This window comes from Trachypithecus francoisi, unplaced genomic scaffold (assembly GCF_009764315.1).
Source record: "Trachypithecus francoisi isolate TF-2019V2 unplaced genomic scaffold, Tfra_2.0 Lachesis_group18, whole genome shotgun sequence".
NCBI classification, from domain to species: domain Eukaryota; kingdom Metazoa; phylum Chordata; class Mammalia; order Primates; family Cercopithecidae; genus Trachypithecus; species Trachypithecus francoisi.
Genome location: NW_022681463.1, coordinates 70,450,511 through 70,468,464, shown reverse-complemented (window position 1 = coordinate 70,468,464; position 17,954 = coordinate 70,450,511). Strand labels below are relative to the sequence as shown.

Sequence of the window (17,954 nt, the reverse complement as noted above, 5' to 3'; positions counted from 1 at the left end):
TGTGTAAAAAGGTTCCAATTGGGTATGAAGACTTCCCATAAAACATTGGCTGAGATGGACATACTGGTGTTAATATCAAAAAAGAAAGTCAGAGTTGGGCCGGGCATGGTGACTCATGCCTGTAATCCTGGCACTTTGGGAAGCCGAGGTGAATGGATCACGAGGTCAGGAGTTCAAGACCAGCCTGACCAACACAGTGAAACCCCATGTCTCCTAAAAATATAAAAATTAGCCAGGTATGGTGGTGCGTGCCTGTAATCCCAGCTACTAACAAGGCTGAGGCAGGAGAATTGCTTGAACCCAGGAGGCGGAGGTTACAGTGAGGTGAGATCATGCCATTGCACTCTAGCCTGGGTGACAGAGTGAGACTCCACCTCAAAAAAAAAAACAAAAAAAAAAACAATAAGGTCAGAGTTAAGACTGGTGTGTAAACCATTAAGGAAAAATTAAAAAAAAAAAAAAAAGAAAAACATTTGTTTTAGCAAGCCACATGCCAAAATAATCAGAAATTCACAAAGAAGTCTTGTCTCATTGCATATTTGCTGGGACAAATACATCATTAATGTTCTCAATTTAGAATGAAATCTTCAAAGTCCTGAATGTTTCTTTCAAAATCATCATTACTATTGTGGATTAAATTCAATATTAAGTTATAACACTATATAAGTTATGAAGTGTTTGAAGGTGCTTTTTTGTTGTTGTTGTTGGTCATTTGAGGGATACCAAGAAAATATTTCGCATCCCCAAATTTTCTTCTCACTTGTCTCCTTCATGCTTAACATTTTTCCTTTGATTTCTGCCTTTTGGGTTTTCATCATAGTGGGCTGCTGAAGAGATGTCAATGACACACAGTAGCATATCAGCTTCAGTTACTTAGTAGTAGTCTTCCAGAGAGTTGACACTCAAGGGAATGGCACATGGGATGGAAAGTTTTTATGTAAGTCATAAGAAAGAGTACCAAAGAAGGGAGATCTGCATTAAGGTGAGGACAAAGCAGCAGTAAACTTCTTGAAAAAGAGAAACACCAAGAGAGTAGCAGAAGCTGCTGAATTATAATATTGCCTATCCCACAGTTTTGGCTAGAATTTGCTCTGATGGCTAATAATTTACAGAGGCTTTGGAGTTTTTCCTTTTTAATAACACACTGATTATGTTTACATGGTGTTTTACAAGTTACTGAGCACAGCCAGAGGCATGATCTTGTCTAAGCTACTCTGTCAGTTAGCCAGGATGAGTACCAGCAGCTCCATTTTACAGATAGTGAAATGAAGGCCCAGAGTTGTTAAGAGACTGGTTCCAACTCACATAAGCAGCGAATGGAGAAGCCAACATGGGAACTCTCCTGTTGTGGTTTTGACAGGTGATCTTTCCCCTGCACTGTGTGAGGTTGGGAAAATATTTTATGCTTTGGGGTCAGATGACCCAGGCTTAAACTTGCCAATTTTCTTGCCAGCAGTGTGACTTTGAATATGTTACTAACTGCTGTGAATCTCAGTTTTCTTCATTTGTAAAAAAAGAAAAATAATTCTACTTTGTGAGACTGTTGTGAAAATTCCATTTGGTAAAGACGCAAAGCAACCAGCTTAACGCCTGGCACACAATAGGTACTCAATATACTTTCCCTGCAGTGAAAGATGAAATGATGAATGAGGGTAACTGTTAAATGACACCATGCCTCCTTGGTTTACTTTAATTCCCAAAAGGATGTCCTGTGAAAGAGAGAGAGAGTGTGTGTATGTGAATGCATCTGTGCATATGCACACCTGTGTGCCTGTCTTGGTGTACACCACGAGCACCTGTGCACATCTCTTAAGGCACTGAAGTTGTTCTCTATGTTCCTAGGCTTTGTGGAACCAGACATAGTGATCAAACATGGAGGATAGTTCTACTGCAGATAACTAGAAACTGGATAATGGTGATAAAGCTAATCCAACCGGATGGATCCTAGCTCTGTGACATGGCTGACTTCCAGAAGCACAGGCTTTTTTTGTTCTCAAATATCAGGATGATACCTGGAGTTCTGAGTCTGATGACCTGGAATATTTGGGGTAATTCCCTTTAGAAGACACAGCTATGGACTCACACAAAATTGCTTTCATTTTTGAGTATAGTTTATTTACAGTTATTTATTCTTTCTTGAAAAACTTTTAGCATCGCCTTGATTAAAATAAGTTCATAAAATAATCTTCACTGTATTTGTTACATATGGCATGGAATAATTTAGCACTTTATAAATATGTCTCATTGATGTGTCTCATTGATGCACAAATGGGAGAAGCACCCTTTTCTAAAAGCAGTACAGTGACTTAGTTCAATTTGGCTACGGTAGCACTTTAAAAAATTACCATGAGATGGCGCTGTGGCCAAGTAGATGAAGTACGCTTTAAACTGAGTTTTCCCTAATTATGGCAGTTAATTGCTTTTTTTTTTTTTTTTTAAATATAGAGGAATCTATCATTCAACTTAAAGTAGAGCAAGGTTTGTTACTCCGTTTTGATAGTATTGATTAAAAGTGAGTCCTTTAATCATAGATCCATAAATCATTTGACAACTGTGTTTCACTTAGGTGTGAGTCTGTTTAAAAAGCCAGAGTAGTCAGAAAATTGCCAAACTAAACAAAGGGCCCAAAGGTGCCATTTTATTTAGGATCAAGAAACTATATATGTGGATCATTGTGTTCACCATCCTCATAGACTTGTCTTAAAGTTCTTCCACAAAATTAGATTAACTTCCAGTTTATTTAAAGAGCTGATATTTTTGTTACACTTTAATCTGCTTTGCAGCAATGGAAGGTCATAGAAATATTAGAACATGAATTCACATTTAAATAAACATGATACAAACATGCACACGTGTGTATATACTGAGTGTTTTCATTGACTTGCTTTTCCTCCATATAAATATATAAATATTGAATAAAGTGCATGAGAACATGTCTGTACATATATATAGCTACACATTTGCCTATACAGTATACACTTGAATAGATACTTATGGAATAAAAAAACACATATACATTTGTAATATATAGGTAGTCAAAAGACATCTATCAGGCAACATTAATGTTCATTCTGATCAAGATTGAGTATATGGGGGTAGAATCTGTAATATTTTCCCTAATATAAAATGAAATGTGCAGTGTCATAAGTGAAGGCAAAATACATTAGAGCAGAGACATTTTAACATTTATATTTTTATCAGTTAGTATGGTATAATCATAAGGAGTAGTTCAGTTCAAATGCAACCTTGGTACTAGCAGCATCTTACACATTCTATCTTTGAAATAGTGAGCTATCTTTCAACATATCTATGAGGACATAATTAGAATTTATGCATTTCCAAATTTCACAGTGACACTTCCCACATTCTTTAGTTTTCAAATCTGTAGCTTTTTCCAAAGGTTTAGGGCAAAAACTATTTCTCATTCAATAGAGATGCTTCAGCATTGTAATCACATCTCTAACACGGATTCCAATAACAACATGTAATTTAACCTTGAGTGTTACAATATCAAAGTGGATTAACTGTTGTTAATCTCTTTTTCTCTTTAGTAACAATTTCAACGGAATATTATAATATCTGCTTTTCTATTAGGGCGCCCAGTGCCAATGAGTAATACTGAAATGAGTGAGTTTTTGGAGAAATAGAATAAAAATTTTGCTCAAAACTGTGGTAGTTATAAATCGGTTTGAGATTGAGGTGTATATTTCTAAATTAATTGCAATGTTAAGCCTCAAGTGATATTTTCCTCCTCCTTTGTTTATTTGTTGTTTGTTGGTAACCAATCAAGAGAACTTATTTTGAAAACTACTCTCACTGTTGAAACAAACTTGTTTCTGAACCAGGTAAGAAGGAAATAAGTTGAAAGGATTCTAAAAATAAGTCTGTTTATATTTTTTGACTAAGATCATTTCAGTTTAGTCTTTTGTTTTTTGTTTTTTGTTTTGTGATAGTTGTCTCGCTCTGTTGCCCAGGAGGAAATGGCAGTGATGTGAACTTGGCTCACTGCAGCCTTGAGTGCCTGGGCTCAAGTGATCCTTGTGTCTCAGACTCCCGTGTAGCTTGGACCACAGTTGTGTGCCACCAGGATCAGCTACTTTTTTTTTTTTTTTTTGTAGAGACAGGGAGGTCTCACTTTTTTACCCAGGTTGGTCTTGAACTCTTGGCCTAAGTGATCCTCCCATCTCAGTCTCCTGAAGTGCTAGGATTACATGCATGAGCCACCGTGCCTGGCCGAGCCATTTTGTTTAAAGGCAAGGATTTTGTTTTAATTATTTTTATATTTCTCATATCTAGAAATTTGCTTCACACATAAATGTACACTCAATAGATGATTGTGGAACCAAGCGAAATGGTTTTAATAAATAGTATAAACCAATGGATCTGAAAGCATCAATTTACCTGACGAGTGTCCTAGGAAAGTCACCTGCTTTTTATGGAGATGTCCTGGGACTCTACCACTGTCAGTAGCCAGAAACCTGAGTTCATCCTCAATCCTGACACAGTTACATCGATATACTGTTTACTGCTCAAAAGAGTGCATGCATGATGCAGTCATTTCACAGCAAGTTACCAAATACCTCTATGGTGCTGTTTTAGAGAAGCAATTGCTAGAAACACATTTGGTAATGTTAAATCATCCTTTTGCTAGTTTACCTAGAAGAACAAATATCAAACAAGACCACATTGGAAATTCAGAGTAAAGCACAAGAAGTAGAAGAGAAAGCAGCAATAGTTGTTGAATAACATTTGAAATATTTTTCACTTCTGAGAATTAACTTGAAATGCAGCAACCTCGTGAATATTTCAAAATGGTATCTATGAAAAAGCAGGAATGAAAAATGTTGTCAAGTATTTCATTTAATTATCTTAGCAATACAGATTTTGTAACACTGACCTTAGTGTCTTTTTTTTCTCCTTTCAAAATATATACCATAGTAAGTTTTAAAGAGATTTTTTTAAGAGACCATTATGTTCAATAAAATTTTCACTATTTATAGCTATTTTTATTTACAGCAATAGGTAACCAACTCTATTCCATGCCATCAAGGAACAGCATAGCAGCAAGGTTTCCACTTGAAAATAGAAGTTAATTTAGATTTACTTAGGGCTTCATAATTATACAATAAAAGTGAATCATTTTAAAGACATCATTTACAATGTTATAAATAAGTATCAGAAAGCTCACAGCTGAAATGCTGTCAGAACATTTTCCAAGCACACATTTTGTAGCATTGAACCCCACTTTTCATTGACAGAATAAAATGAGGCATACAGATATGATCATTGGTTCCACTATACTGGTCTAATTTTTTCCAATCTCTTATTTTTTTTCCCAGATAGATGAAAACTTGCTCAGTGTGCCCTCCACAGTTACCATGGCAACTGGCCTGTCACACACAGCTCACCTTTTCATTCACTCCGTCGCTATTGTTTTTAGAAGCATCTTCAGAATGCTGCTTTCCTAGAGCAACCATTGAGCAGTCATTATCTGTTGTCTTGGCATCTTGCTTTGAATTCTTTTTTTGTCCCATTTGAAGTTGGCTAGACTTGTAGGCCAAAGCCGGTATAGTGTTCACTAAAATTAACTGCAATGGTTTTTTGTTTTCCTTGTACTGACACTGAATATACCGTGAAAAGGCTGACCTATAAGTCTTGTTGAACAGTGTGTAGACTAGTGGGTTGACTGCTGAAGAGAGATAACCGATCCAAACAAACACATTCAGCAGGGCCCCAATGACATCCTCATTGCAGGACTCTTTGCAGATGACGGCCATGATGTTCGTGATGAAGAAAGGGCACCACATCACCACAAACAGGAAGAAGACGATACCCAGCACCTTGCATGCCTTTTGCTCATTGCTGATGGACTGCATAGTCCTTCTGCCTGTGTAGGACCCTGGCTCCCTGTGGATCGACCGCTGGAACAGCTTTTCTGAAGACAAAGAACTCTGAGGGAGGAAGCTGAAAGAAGCTAATTTGGCCCGTGTGCCGAGATCACTTACACACAAAGTAGCTTCTTTCTGGAGTGACTTGATAGTTAGAAAGTAGGTGATCACCATGATGGTTAAGGGAATGAAAAATGACACAAAAGAGCCAATCAAGACAAAGTTATCATCGGCGAGTAAGCAACTCCCCTCCTTAAAGACCTTCGAATCATCCTGTAGCCCAAAGACTGGTATTGGCATGGATATACCTGGAGTGGGACAGAAAATGAAACATGATTATTAAGGAGTTGAGTATATGAAGGCAAGAGCATCACCACTTAATGTTGGCTATTGAAAAGATTTTATATCAACATTGTTTAAAAGCTTAGCATACTTTGAGAATTTAAAATTCCTTTGGACTTACTTATGTGTTTTGTAAATATATATTATGTAGTTCCTTATATGTTATATTGCCCCATATAGCTAATCCTTTACTTACAAAGAACTATAATCTAGCTTTAATTTTTATGCCATATTTTTCTGATTATAATATTATACTTATTAATTGAAGAAACACACAGAGAGGTAAATAACTAAAAAATGTCCAATAACGTCACCATCTAGAGATAGCCACAATTAACAACTGATGCTGTTCATTTTATTTATATATTTATTTATTTTTGTCTATGAAAATCTAGAATATAGATTTGTTTCTTTTTTTGATGCTGTTCGTTTTAGATACACACACACACACACTCTTACCATGTGCACACATTTTAGAACAGAATTGAGGTTCTTTCTCACAAACAGCTCTGTATCTTTTTAAAAAATCTAATAATATGTCACAAGCATGGCTTATATATAAAAATAACTATAAAATTATAAATATAGTATCTTTTCTCTCTAGACAATTTGGGAGGTACAAAAATATAACAATGAATAAAGAAAAATAATATGTATTCTCACCAACCAGGGGCAAACGTAATTTACATTTGTATCATTTCTTCTTCCACTTACATGTACATATAAATGTGTATATGCAGTACTTTATATGCAGTGCTTTGTATCTTATATGTTTTAGATCTTCCTATTCCATTTAACATTATAAATCATGATAATTGCACATAAAATATTTTTGAGAAATACAATTTTCTAATATTAATTTAAAATTAATCAATTTTAATTCTTTTTAAAAAAGCTTTTATTATGGAAAAATTTTTAACATACACACAACTAACAAACCAAAAACCAAACCCAGTACAGTGAACTCATCACTCAGCTTCAAAGATTATCAGCTCAGTCCCAACCTTGTTTCATCCATACATCCTCCGGCTGCCATCCCTCCCATGTTATTATGAACCAAACCCTAGACATCATGTCATTCAATCTGAAAATATTTATTATGTAGATCTAAAAGCTGTGCACTCTTAGACTAACCTAATATTTTCACAATACCATTCTCACTCCTAAATAGAAGTTTAATATTTCCTTAATATTAAATGTAGAGTTAGTGTTCAAATTTCCAATTGTCCCATAAAAGTTGTATGTTTTTAGTAGTAGAGCATTTATAAGGGTGGACTACAAAAAGCAAGACAGCCATAGACTTTTTATTGACAAATATAAGAGGTAGGTACAGGATGAGATAATACAGGGGAACGTGGGCCTATATGGTCCATTGCTCCATCACCCAGAGTTGGGGGATCTGTAAAGCTCCCTCAGGCACAGAGATTAGGCAGAGGAGGAAGCAAAAGTGAATAAAGGCAACCCCCACTGGCCTTTAATCATGCTCCATGCCCCACATGATGATAGGACCTTTTTAAAGGAAGATTCTACTGGCCATGTTGTGTAGTTTCACCACCCAACCCCCACCATGGACAACCTCTCCGCTCCTGGGGAAATAGGCGTATCTTTCTCTACTGGCCTGGGATGGTTGGTCCAAGTCAATCATGAGATGGCTTATTCTCTCTGCCATAAAGGTAGAATCAGGATGACAAAAAAGAGAGGCAACATGAATCAAGTACTCTGTATAACTTAGTTTAAGATTGTTTCTTTCATGAAATGGTAGATATTGCAGGGACAGCCTGGGATAAAAAGTCAGAAAAAAAGTTCCCTTCTAACTCCTGCCCATATTTTCAGCACTCTCAGAACTATAGAATAACGAGTGTCCTGGTTACTGCTTCTGACCATCTTTAGGGTCTAATACGTGGTCTCACACCAGCCAAGAACACGTTTATTCCAGAGTTGAGGGCCACTGCCTCACTCTTGCCATCCATCTGGAAAAAGATTTTTGTAGAATATCTAATCTAACTTCCGCATTAGAATTCCACTTCATCCAAGCACAGACATGACTGTCCTAACCTCATGTTACCTCACATTGGCCATTGCGACCAGGAGAGAACACTGAGTTGATGTAATATTCAACACAAATCTTTCTTAGTGACATTTGCCATTATCTTCAAAGACTTAATTGACAATATTTGTCACTTGCCTATGCAAGCCCATCCAGGATTCTTGGAAGGTGGAGATAAATGACATCAGAGCTGTTCATAAGGACACTTATTATGGCTAATGACTCTTCATTTCCTCCATCCCTCTCTGTTCCTGACCCATTGTTTGCAATGTTCAAGAAGAGATTGATGAGCTGTGTTTCCAAGGGGGAACATCCTCTGAGACCTTGGATATTGACCAGTTTTGCTTATCCTTCAGAAAACTCTTGATTGTAAAAGTAAGGGCATGGTTTCTAAGAAGAGTGTTTTTCTCCCAGTGTTTGACTCTAGATCTGTGAAATATATTTCCTGTACTCATGTACAAGGTCTTGTTAGACAGCATAGTTGCTCATTGATTAGAAAGGATGCTTTGTTCATCCATTTGAGACATCCCTGTATTTGAGTCTTGACTGTGACTCTGGGCTCCCGAATTGTCTCCTTCATTCCTATAGTCCCCACTTCATCTATTGTGGGAGGCTAGCACCAACATACCTTCATGCATTTGGTGAGGATAAAATGGATCAAATTTGCAGAGCGCCTAGCACAGCACCCAGTCCACAGTAATGTTCTACCAGTGGTCAATAAACATGAGAGTAGCTTTCTCTGCAGAATTATTTATATTAAATATATCAACATTATTTTATTCTAATCCATTTTGCTTAGATTGTATATACTAGATTTTATATAGCATATCTTTTTAAACCAAAAGAGGCTAAAAAGGGTTTTGGCTACTGGCCATAGAGTTAACACTGATGTAATTATTAGCTTCTGCCAGGGTGATGCAGGGTCTTAATCAATTTTAATTTTGTACAGCTAGAACTGTTGATTACTTTTCAAATGTGATGAATTACAGCATTACTATTAGCCATGATACACATAAACAAGATATCAACCATCCAAAAAAGGTGTGTGATTTTGTTATTAAACTCTTGGGTGTTCCTTTTTCTAATTAATACAAAGGAAGTAACTACCTTGAGAGCCTTTTGCCCTATTTGCTTATAACCTGGTAATTTACATAAGTGGCAATTCTCAATTAACCAGAATGTGGGCCTACCTAAAATGCCAAATTCTTTAATTATTTGGAATAGTGTCTTGGGTTGGACACACACACACACACACACACACGCCCACACACACATGCCCACACACCATTCCAGAATAGCCCAGTTTCTGAGAAGGGTGATGGAGTAATCTGAACTGAAATAGATAATCCCTCTCTCTTTTTTTTTTTTGAGATGGAGTCTCGCTCTGTCTAGTGGCCGGATCTCAGCTCACTGCAAGCTCCGCCTCCCAGGTTTACACCATTCTCCTGCCTCAGCCTCCCGAGTAGCTGGGACTACAGGTGCCCGCCACCTCGCCTGGCTAGTTTTTTGTATTTTTTAGTAGAGACGGGGTTTCACTGTGTTAGCCAGGATGGTTTCGATCTCCTGACCTCGTGATCTGCCCATCTTGGCCTCCCAAAGTGCTGGGATTACAGGCTTGAGCCACCGCACCTGGCCAATAATCCCTCTCTTAAATGCCTGGGATAAAAAGCCACTCTACAAGAGGATGTGGTAAGAGCTTACAGGCAGAGTTGTTCTGTCTGGAAGGGGGACACTAATTTGGAGGTGGAGAATCCAGCTGATCAGTTATTTAAATGGCCTATTCATCTTTACATATAACAAAAACATCCTGAATACTATTGTATACCATTCTTTTTCCATGCCTCACTCATAGTAACTGGTCAGCAAGGGTTGTAGAAAGAATAACCGGAAAGTTAAAGTAATACTCTATAAAGAGAAGAGGAAACTTTATGTCAAAAAACCAGAACGCATAGATAGGCTTTGTTGGTACAATAAGCAGCTCAAAAGCATGTGCCTCTACCAAGAGAGATGAAGACATGGGCTGATCTCCAATATTGTGGTCACAGCCATCTCCGAGGCATTAATTATCTGGCTGCTTTGTTTGATAATAGGTGTTTTTGGAGACCTGACATCTCCTCTCACTTGAAATTTCTGCATATAAAGCATTTTCCTTAATGAACAAAACAGTAACTTGAATTACGTGACTCTGCATTTTGTTCAATATATTTTTCTGAGGAGTGGAAAACAGCTGTCAAAATTCAATATCAGTATTGGATCCTCTGTGTAGCATTTTATTTATTTCCACTGAAACTCAGACAATAAAATGAATGGCACACCTTGACACCCAAGAACACAAAAGCTTTGGTTGGTGTCTTTCTTTCAGCATAGCTCTGCTTACCTCCTGCACATAAACTTTGCACCTCTAGTTAACATCTTACCACAGGCTGCATAAATCACTCACTTTGAACTGCCAGCTATGAAGGACTGGCTTTATTCTTAATCTTGGACTTTTTCTGAGACAGTGTACATTTCTTGGGAAATAAGAAGATTGCCTTCCTAGCTAACCATCCTCTCATAGGGAACAGGACAGTGGCAGTCCCTAGGGCCCTCAGCTGGAAAGGAGGTGGAGGGCACAAAAGTTATTTTGGGGCTCTTGTGAAAAAGATTGAAATTTGGGTTCATAGGTTTCTGTTCCCCTAAACTGCTACCTTTTCTTTGAATTTTAATGCATGCTGTATTTTTCAAGTTATAAGAACGAATTTACTAGTAGTTTGACAGAAAACACCCCCTGTAAACACTGCAGGATAATCCTTACATGAGAGGGAAAGAAAAATTGAATATATAGGGCAACTGCCAATGGGACTCACTATCCTGATACAGAGTTGCTAAATTCCTTCTAATCTGTGTACGGTGTGTTGACAAGGCAGATGCACATAAAAATGAGAGCTACACAAACATGTCAGTTACCCAAAAACTGTATGTGTCTTTTTCTCAGATTAATTCTGAATAGCTCTGATAATAAATCACAACTTTTCAAGGTATTTTCACACATATTCATTCACTCTAAATTGACTTTTACAAAATTGTTAAAACATTACCCACACCTTCTTATGGGGCAGATGAAAATTTCACTTTACAGATATGAAAACTTGGGCCTACCAAGCTTAAGTAATTTAGTTAGAATCACACAGAAAGTTGGGGGCAAAATCAAGACCTCTACTTAGGGTTCTTAATTCTTATGGTGGATTTGTTCCTTTGAAGATAGTTTCAAAAGTCTATGACTACCTCCGAGGTTTTTAACATTAGCTTCAGGAAGTCTATGATAGTCCTAAAATCTGAAACATTTGTATATGTGTATATTTCCTTGGAGATAGATAGATCTTTCCTTAGACGAAGTTCTAGCCCCTAATATGACTAATAAGCACTCAATTACACCAATTGATATGGTTTTGTTCTGTGTCCCCACCCAAAGCTCATCTTGAATTGTAATCCTCATAATCCTTACATGTCGGGACAGGGACGTGGTGGGAGGTGATTGGATCATGGGGAGGTTCCCCCATGCTGTTCTCGTGATAGTGAGAGTTCTCACCAGATAGATCTGATGATTTTATAAGTGTTCGACAGTTCCTCCTTCCCACGCTCTCTCTCACCTGCCACCATGTAAGACTCACCTGCTTCCCTTTCTGGCATGATTGTAAGTTTCCTGAGGCCTCCCCAGCCATGTGGAACTGTGAGTCAATTAAACCTCTTTCCTTTATAAACTACCCAGTCTTGGGCATTTGTTTATAGCAGTGTCAGAACAGACTAATACGCCGATGTTGCATGTACAGCACAAACTCTCTCTCTCTCCACCCCCCACCAGTAATTGGTTGTACAACACTTAAGAACCCATCCACATCTCTCTTGTCTCAGGGAAGATTGATTTTCATCTACCATTTCCCCCCTGGACAATACGTTACAAAACCCAAAGAGAGTCTGAACCATATAATGTAATTTGAATAAATTACCAGAGCCTTGTTTTGTTGTTGGAATCATAAGTAATAAGGCAACTTCTGCTGATGACTATGTTAGTCAGCTTGATTTCATCATTCTACATTGTAGGCATTGATCAAAATATCACATTTGTACATCATCAATGATACAATTATGATTTACAAATCAAAAATAGTATTAATAATAAAAATAAAACTTTTCAATGCCACAGAAAGTTGGGGGCAAAATCAAGACCTGCCTCTTTCTTTTTTAATGAGTGGATATTACACTATCTACCCACAGCAGTTGCTCTTTTTCTAGGCTGCACATCTAGCAACATGCTCATGAGTAAAGATTTATTTAGGAAAAAACTCATCTCTGTCCTACATTATTAGGCCCCATCTTAAAAGTATTGTATCCTTTCTCCCATTTGTATCAAGGGGACAGATTTTGGAGTGATTCTCTCTGAAAGCTTGGAGAATGAGTCTTACATGTGACATGTCTCATTTCAGAGACTCTGGTCTAGAAGGTGTGGGGAAAAACAGTCATGGTGTCTGGAAAGTTAGGTTGCAGCAGGTGTGCACACAATCCAAACCCACAGCAGTCAGTTCTCTTTCCTCCAGCTTCGCTTGTATGCAGCATCCTAAAGCACCTTGTCCATCATATTACACAAGAGCCTACAGTGTCCCTAATGCTCGAGCAATTACCAGCTATGCAGCCCACGCTACAGGGTCTTTGTAATCTGATTTAACATAATTATTTTACTTTCTCAATAGTCATATGGTGTTCTCTCTCTGTCGCTCTCTTCTTTATGTTATGTCTTCAACTATTTGGGAGGATATTACCCATAGCAAGATTTTTCAACCAGTCACAGAGTGTGATTTGCGGAGCCCCAAGTCCTGCCTCCCCTCACATGTGTCTCAGTAGCTTGCTTGGTATACAGTAGTCCCCCCTTATCCTTGCTTTCCCTTTCCATGGCTTCAGTTACCCAGTCAACCACAGTCTAAAAATATTAAATGGAAAATGCCAGAAATAAACAATTCATAAGTTTTACATTGTGAACTGTTCTAGTAGCATGATGAAATCTTGTGTTGTACTACTCCACCCCACCTGGGACGTAAGCCATTCCTTGGTCCAGTGGATCCATGCTGCAGATGCTCTGTGCCCATGAGTCACTTAGTAGCCATCTCAGCATATCAACTATTCTGGGATCACAATGCTTGTGTTCAAGAAACCCTTATTTTACCTAAGAATGGCCCCAAAGTGCAAGGGTAGTGAGGTTGGCATATTGTTGTAATTGTTCTATTTTATTATTAATGATTGTTAGTCTCTTACTGTGTCTAATCTATAACTTAAACTCTACCATAGGTATGTACACATAGAAAAAAATAGTATATATAGGGTTCAGCACAATCCACAGTGTCTGGCATCCACTAGGGGTCTTGGAATGTGAGCCCCAAGGATAAGGGGAAACTACTGTACTGCAGTGTCTCTCTTAGAGTGAGAGGTCCCATTCTGTGCACCTATAATTCCCTGGAGGGTTGACTATTAACCTAAGTTCATGGTGCAGCAGCACAGAGACGCATAGCAGGGAGGACTCTTGAGGGCATAGGCCTTGGAAAGGAAGGTTGCCGTAGGAGGGAAGACATACAAGATTGCTCAGGGATGCAGGTCTGAGGGAGGTATGGTGGCTGTGCCATACTGGGCTATTCCTAAGAGCCCAGAGCACCATCGGGAAGGGGCAATGTAAACAGCTACTGAGAGGTACAGAGACTCACTTTTCATTTTTCCCTGGACCGATTTTGATACCTTTCCTTTCCCTGAAATGCTATACCAGTGAGTAGGGGCTCCAGGATTTCTACGTAGCAGGGGCTTAGGAGTGGAGGCTGGAGGGCATGGGCAAATGAGGCAACCTGTCTTGAGGCTACATTTGCATAGAAAACACATTATTGTACTTTAACTGTACAATTATTTGCGACTGCTTTGGGAACCTGAAGATGGAGATCGTGTTTCCAAACCACACCCTACAATTTTTTTCAAAACATATCTCAAGGCACATCCCTTGTAGGAAACCTTCCCCAAATTAATTCTTTCTACAATAAGAACTATTTTTCTTTCTCTATATTCCTTCAACACCTCCATAAATAAATTATACTGTGCTAGTTCACACTTTCAATATCTTAGAATTTTTCTCTAGACATGTCATTATATTCATGAGATGACAATCTCATTAATAGCAGGGATATCTTTTCCTTTCTGTATTGCAAGATATTCCAGCATCTAATGTGCTTCTGCTTATACTGGAAGCTTAGTAATGCTTGTAGGATTGATGGGTAAACAAATGAGAGAGAGGAAAAAAAAAAGAGAGTTGGGAATTATAATACATGTTATAGACACAGCTTGAAATTGCTAAATAATTTCATAATGCTTCCCTTCATTTTTGTTGGGAAAACACAGTAATGAGGCTGTCAATGAGCCACATAGGGTGGAAAAATGGAAAATGGGTATTCGTATGATACATAATTTGTATACTCTTTTGAGGGAGCCACATACAGGAATAACCAGCACATGAGCTGACCACCTTAACAGCTAAAATCACAAGGGAAAAGATCGTTGTAGAACATGGTGCCTAGTGAGAATCAGGAGACCTGGGTTTATTCCTGTCTGTTCTGACTCGTATCTTGGATCTGGGCCCGTTATTTTTCACAAAGTGTCTTTCAGGTAAATGAAACAAGTATGTATCAGCAAACTGGAGCATGAATATAGTGGGAAAATCACAGAATTTGGAATCACAAAACACAGGTTTGCCTCCAGACTCTGTTAATCAGTAGCTGGGTGACCTTAGGCTGCTTAACTTTCAAGCTTCCGTCTGTAAGGTGGAGATAATATAAAGAGGGCCCCTCTAATTTGCATGCAAGGCTTTGGTGAAAAAGCAGTGAGGTAATGAGTCTGAATCATTTTGTAAAGTTTTAAGATTTATTTAGACGAAAGTGATTATAATTGACTTAGCACTATGTGAGACTCTGGGTAATGCAAAAGACCTTTGAGATATTTCATGATGTCTAAGATTTTTTTTAAGCTTTTTATTATGGAAAATTTTAAACTCATGAAATTAGAGAAAACGGTACTGTGAACCCTGTGTACACATCACCCAAGTTCAATACAATCATGATGTCTAAGATCTTGTAGGGAAAACAAAATATACACAATTGATTTAGGGAGGCAGCAGTGCAGGACAGAATGAGATCAAGAGGCAAAATAGATGACATCTATAAATTCCTATGTTATGTCGGAGTGTGAGGCTCATTGTGGGTTGGCATCTCTGGGAAAGGCACAGGAGCTGAGCTGGGCCTGTGAATGAACAGAATCTGGACAGGGATCAGGCAAGGAGACAGGAGTGATCTCTGCATCCTGGGCCAAGGTGCGCCTGGACTTGCTGGGGCTGAGGCAGTCTGTTGTCTGGTATGCAACTGTGAACTCAGGAGCAAGTGCACACATTGCTTATCACTTACCAGAAGCATCGAGCAGCTCCTCTATCTGTGATAGCGATCAGTTTTGTTCCTTCATCCATCAATCAAGTAGTAACTGAGCCTACACTGAGCTAGGTACTTGAGGAATTAGAGAGGGAGAAGGTGGTTGAGTCTATAATCAGTTACTTTACAATCTAATACCTTCACTACCATTCATTAATTCATCACTCCAAAAAAAAAAAAAAAAAGGCTAGGGAGGCAGAGGATACAGTGATATAAGCAGAAAACTAGGATCTTATAAGGAAATATATCTGCTTCTGCTTCAGTCTGTTGTGAAGTTACATAGTATGTATCCTCTGGAAAACTCCCTACCCTCTTAAAAGGGTGACTGGGAGAAAGGAAAATAACATCATATCATAGTCATGCCCCCATAAAAATGTTTCAGTCAACATCAGATTGCACACACAACAGTGGTCCCATAAGATCAGAATAAGATTATAACACTGTATTTTTACTATACCTTTTCTGATAAATTTAGATACACAACTACCATTGTGTTGTAATTGTCTTCAATTCAATTGAAGGGTTCAGTGCAGTAATACTCTGTACAGATTTGTAGCCTAGGAGCACTAGGCTGTCCCACACAGCCTATGGGGGGAGCAGGCTATACCATCTTGGTTTGTGCAAGTATACTCTGTGAGGTTCACACAAGGATGAAACTGCCTAATGATCCATTTTTCAGAACATATCCCCTTCATTAAGCGATGCATGACTATATTTTGAAAACAGTACTGACCCCCTGGACATCCTGAAAGGATCTTAGGGATCCCCGGGAACCTGCAGAATATGTTTGGAACGTCACTGATATAGGAGAAAAAAGTTATTAGTTTGCAGTGGGAAAGCCCAAATTTAGATCCCCTCTGGTTTTAAGCAAGTCATTTAATCTGAGTTTTTTTCCCCCCATAAAATGGGGATTAACAGTGTACCCTTCAAGAGATGATCATGAGAAATATAAATGAATATTACTACCCTTATATAGTAAATATAAAATAAATACTACATAGTAAATATAGTATTGTCTAACCGCTGGCAATTATAGAGAAGAATGTTCTACAGCTGTCCTTAATGCCCAGAGTTCTTCATTCTGTCTAAAAATCTCTGCTGTAGCTGAAACCTCCAACCACTCTTGTTTGGTGCTAACAGAAATGAAAACCAGTTTAATATTGTCTTTATATTTAGTTTAAAAATCTGTGCATTGCTTGCCACTGCACATAGGTCTCTGTTAATATGGAACCAGTTCATCACCCATGATGGAGGTCCTGCAGAGCAAGAATGTTTCCCAGAATGGCTGATAATGGTCTCCTCAGTGAAAATTGAATGACCTCCTCTGTGGATGGTGACAATGAAGTCAAGTGCCAAGGGTGCTGAGTAATGAGTGTGCAATGTCATATTGCCTTAAAAGTACACATTGGGATTCGCAGAACAAGGACTAAAGAGAGACATCCACTGTATACTTTCTCTGTGGGAACAAGGGTGGTCATATGAAATCTGGGACTTTTTTTCCCACAGGTGCTGTGTTAATATGGACTCAGTTCTTTGCACAGAGGTCTGTGTTAATATGGAATCAATGCCTCGCCCAAGACAACAGAAGTACCTGCCACAGTGTCACTCGTGTCACTTCTGTCCTGGGAATTCAGTCATGCAAGCCCTGGAAACATGATACCTCAGCTGTGCTGGCAAAAATGGGGGTGGCTGGCTCCTCCTGTTTGTTCATTTTGCTCTTTTCCAAATTGCAGTTTTGGCAGCATGCTGCTCTTTGGTGGAACTGAGGCTATAAGCCAATGTCCTAGCTACAAAGAAGGGTGGGAATTTGAGTTTTGATTCTTGGGAATTTCCCAAAATATTGAAAAGCTAGTTGAAAGAAATGTGGCAGGCACCCACTTCGCTTGACCTACGACATGATTTGTAGCTGCTGTAATTGGGGCAGTGAGCGGGGGTGCCTCTTTCAAAGATGGTTCTGCTAGGATTCCTACCCTTTTTCGATTTCCCGCTCTTCCCCCCTATGATCTTCCTCTCTTTTTCTGGCATCTCTGCAGTCAACATATGTTCAAGTGTTTAACAGTTAAAAATGAATCCATCTGAAAATATAAACTATGTACCGATAGTTATCATCTCAAATGCTTACAGGGCCGGTGTAGCAATGTAATTGAGCTACGTTTGGCAGAGAAGATGGTAGGAGGAGTGCTGCTTGGTAAA

The 17,954-nt window shown here is 38.5% G+C and overlaps 1 protein-coding gene across 1 annotated transcript in view; it reads right to left on the bottom strand.

Moving 5' to 3' along the window:
* Positions 1–2,094: 2,094 nt before the first annotated feature.
* The window catches only part of HTR2A (5-hydroxytryptamine receptor 2A), a 64,356-nt gene continuing 48,496 nt past the window's right edge, over positions 2,095–17,954 (bottom strand). The window contains exon 4 of the mRNA XM_033176917.1: positions 2,095–6,196. Coding sequence (XP_033032808.1) covers positions 5,394–6,196 — 803 coding nt within the window. The 3' untranslated portion in view covers positions 2,095–5,393. The remainder of the gene's footprint in view (positions 6,197–17,954) is intronic.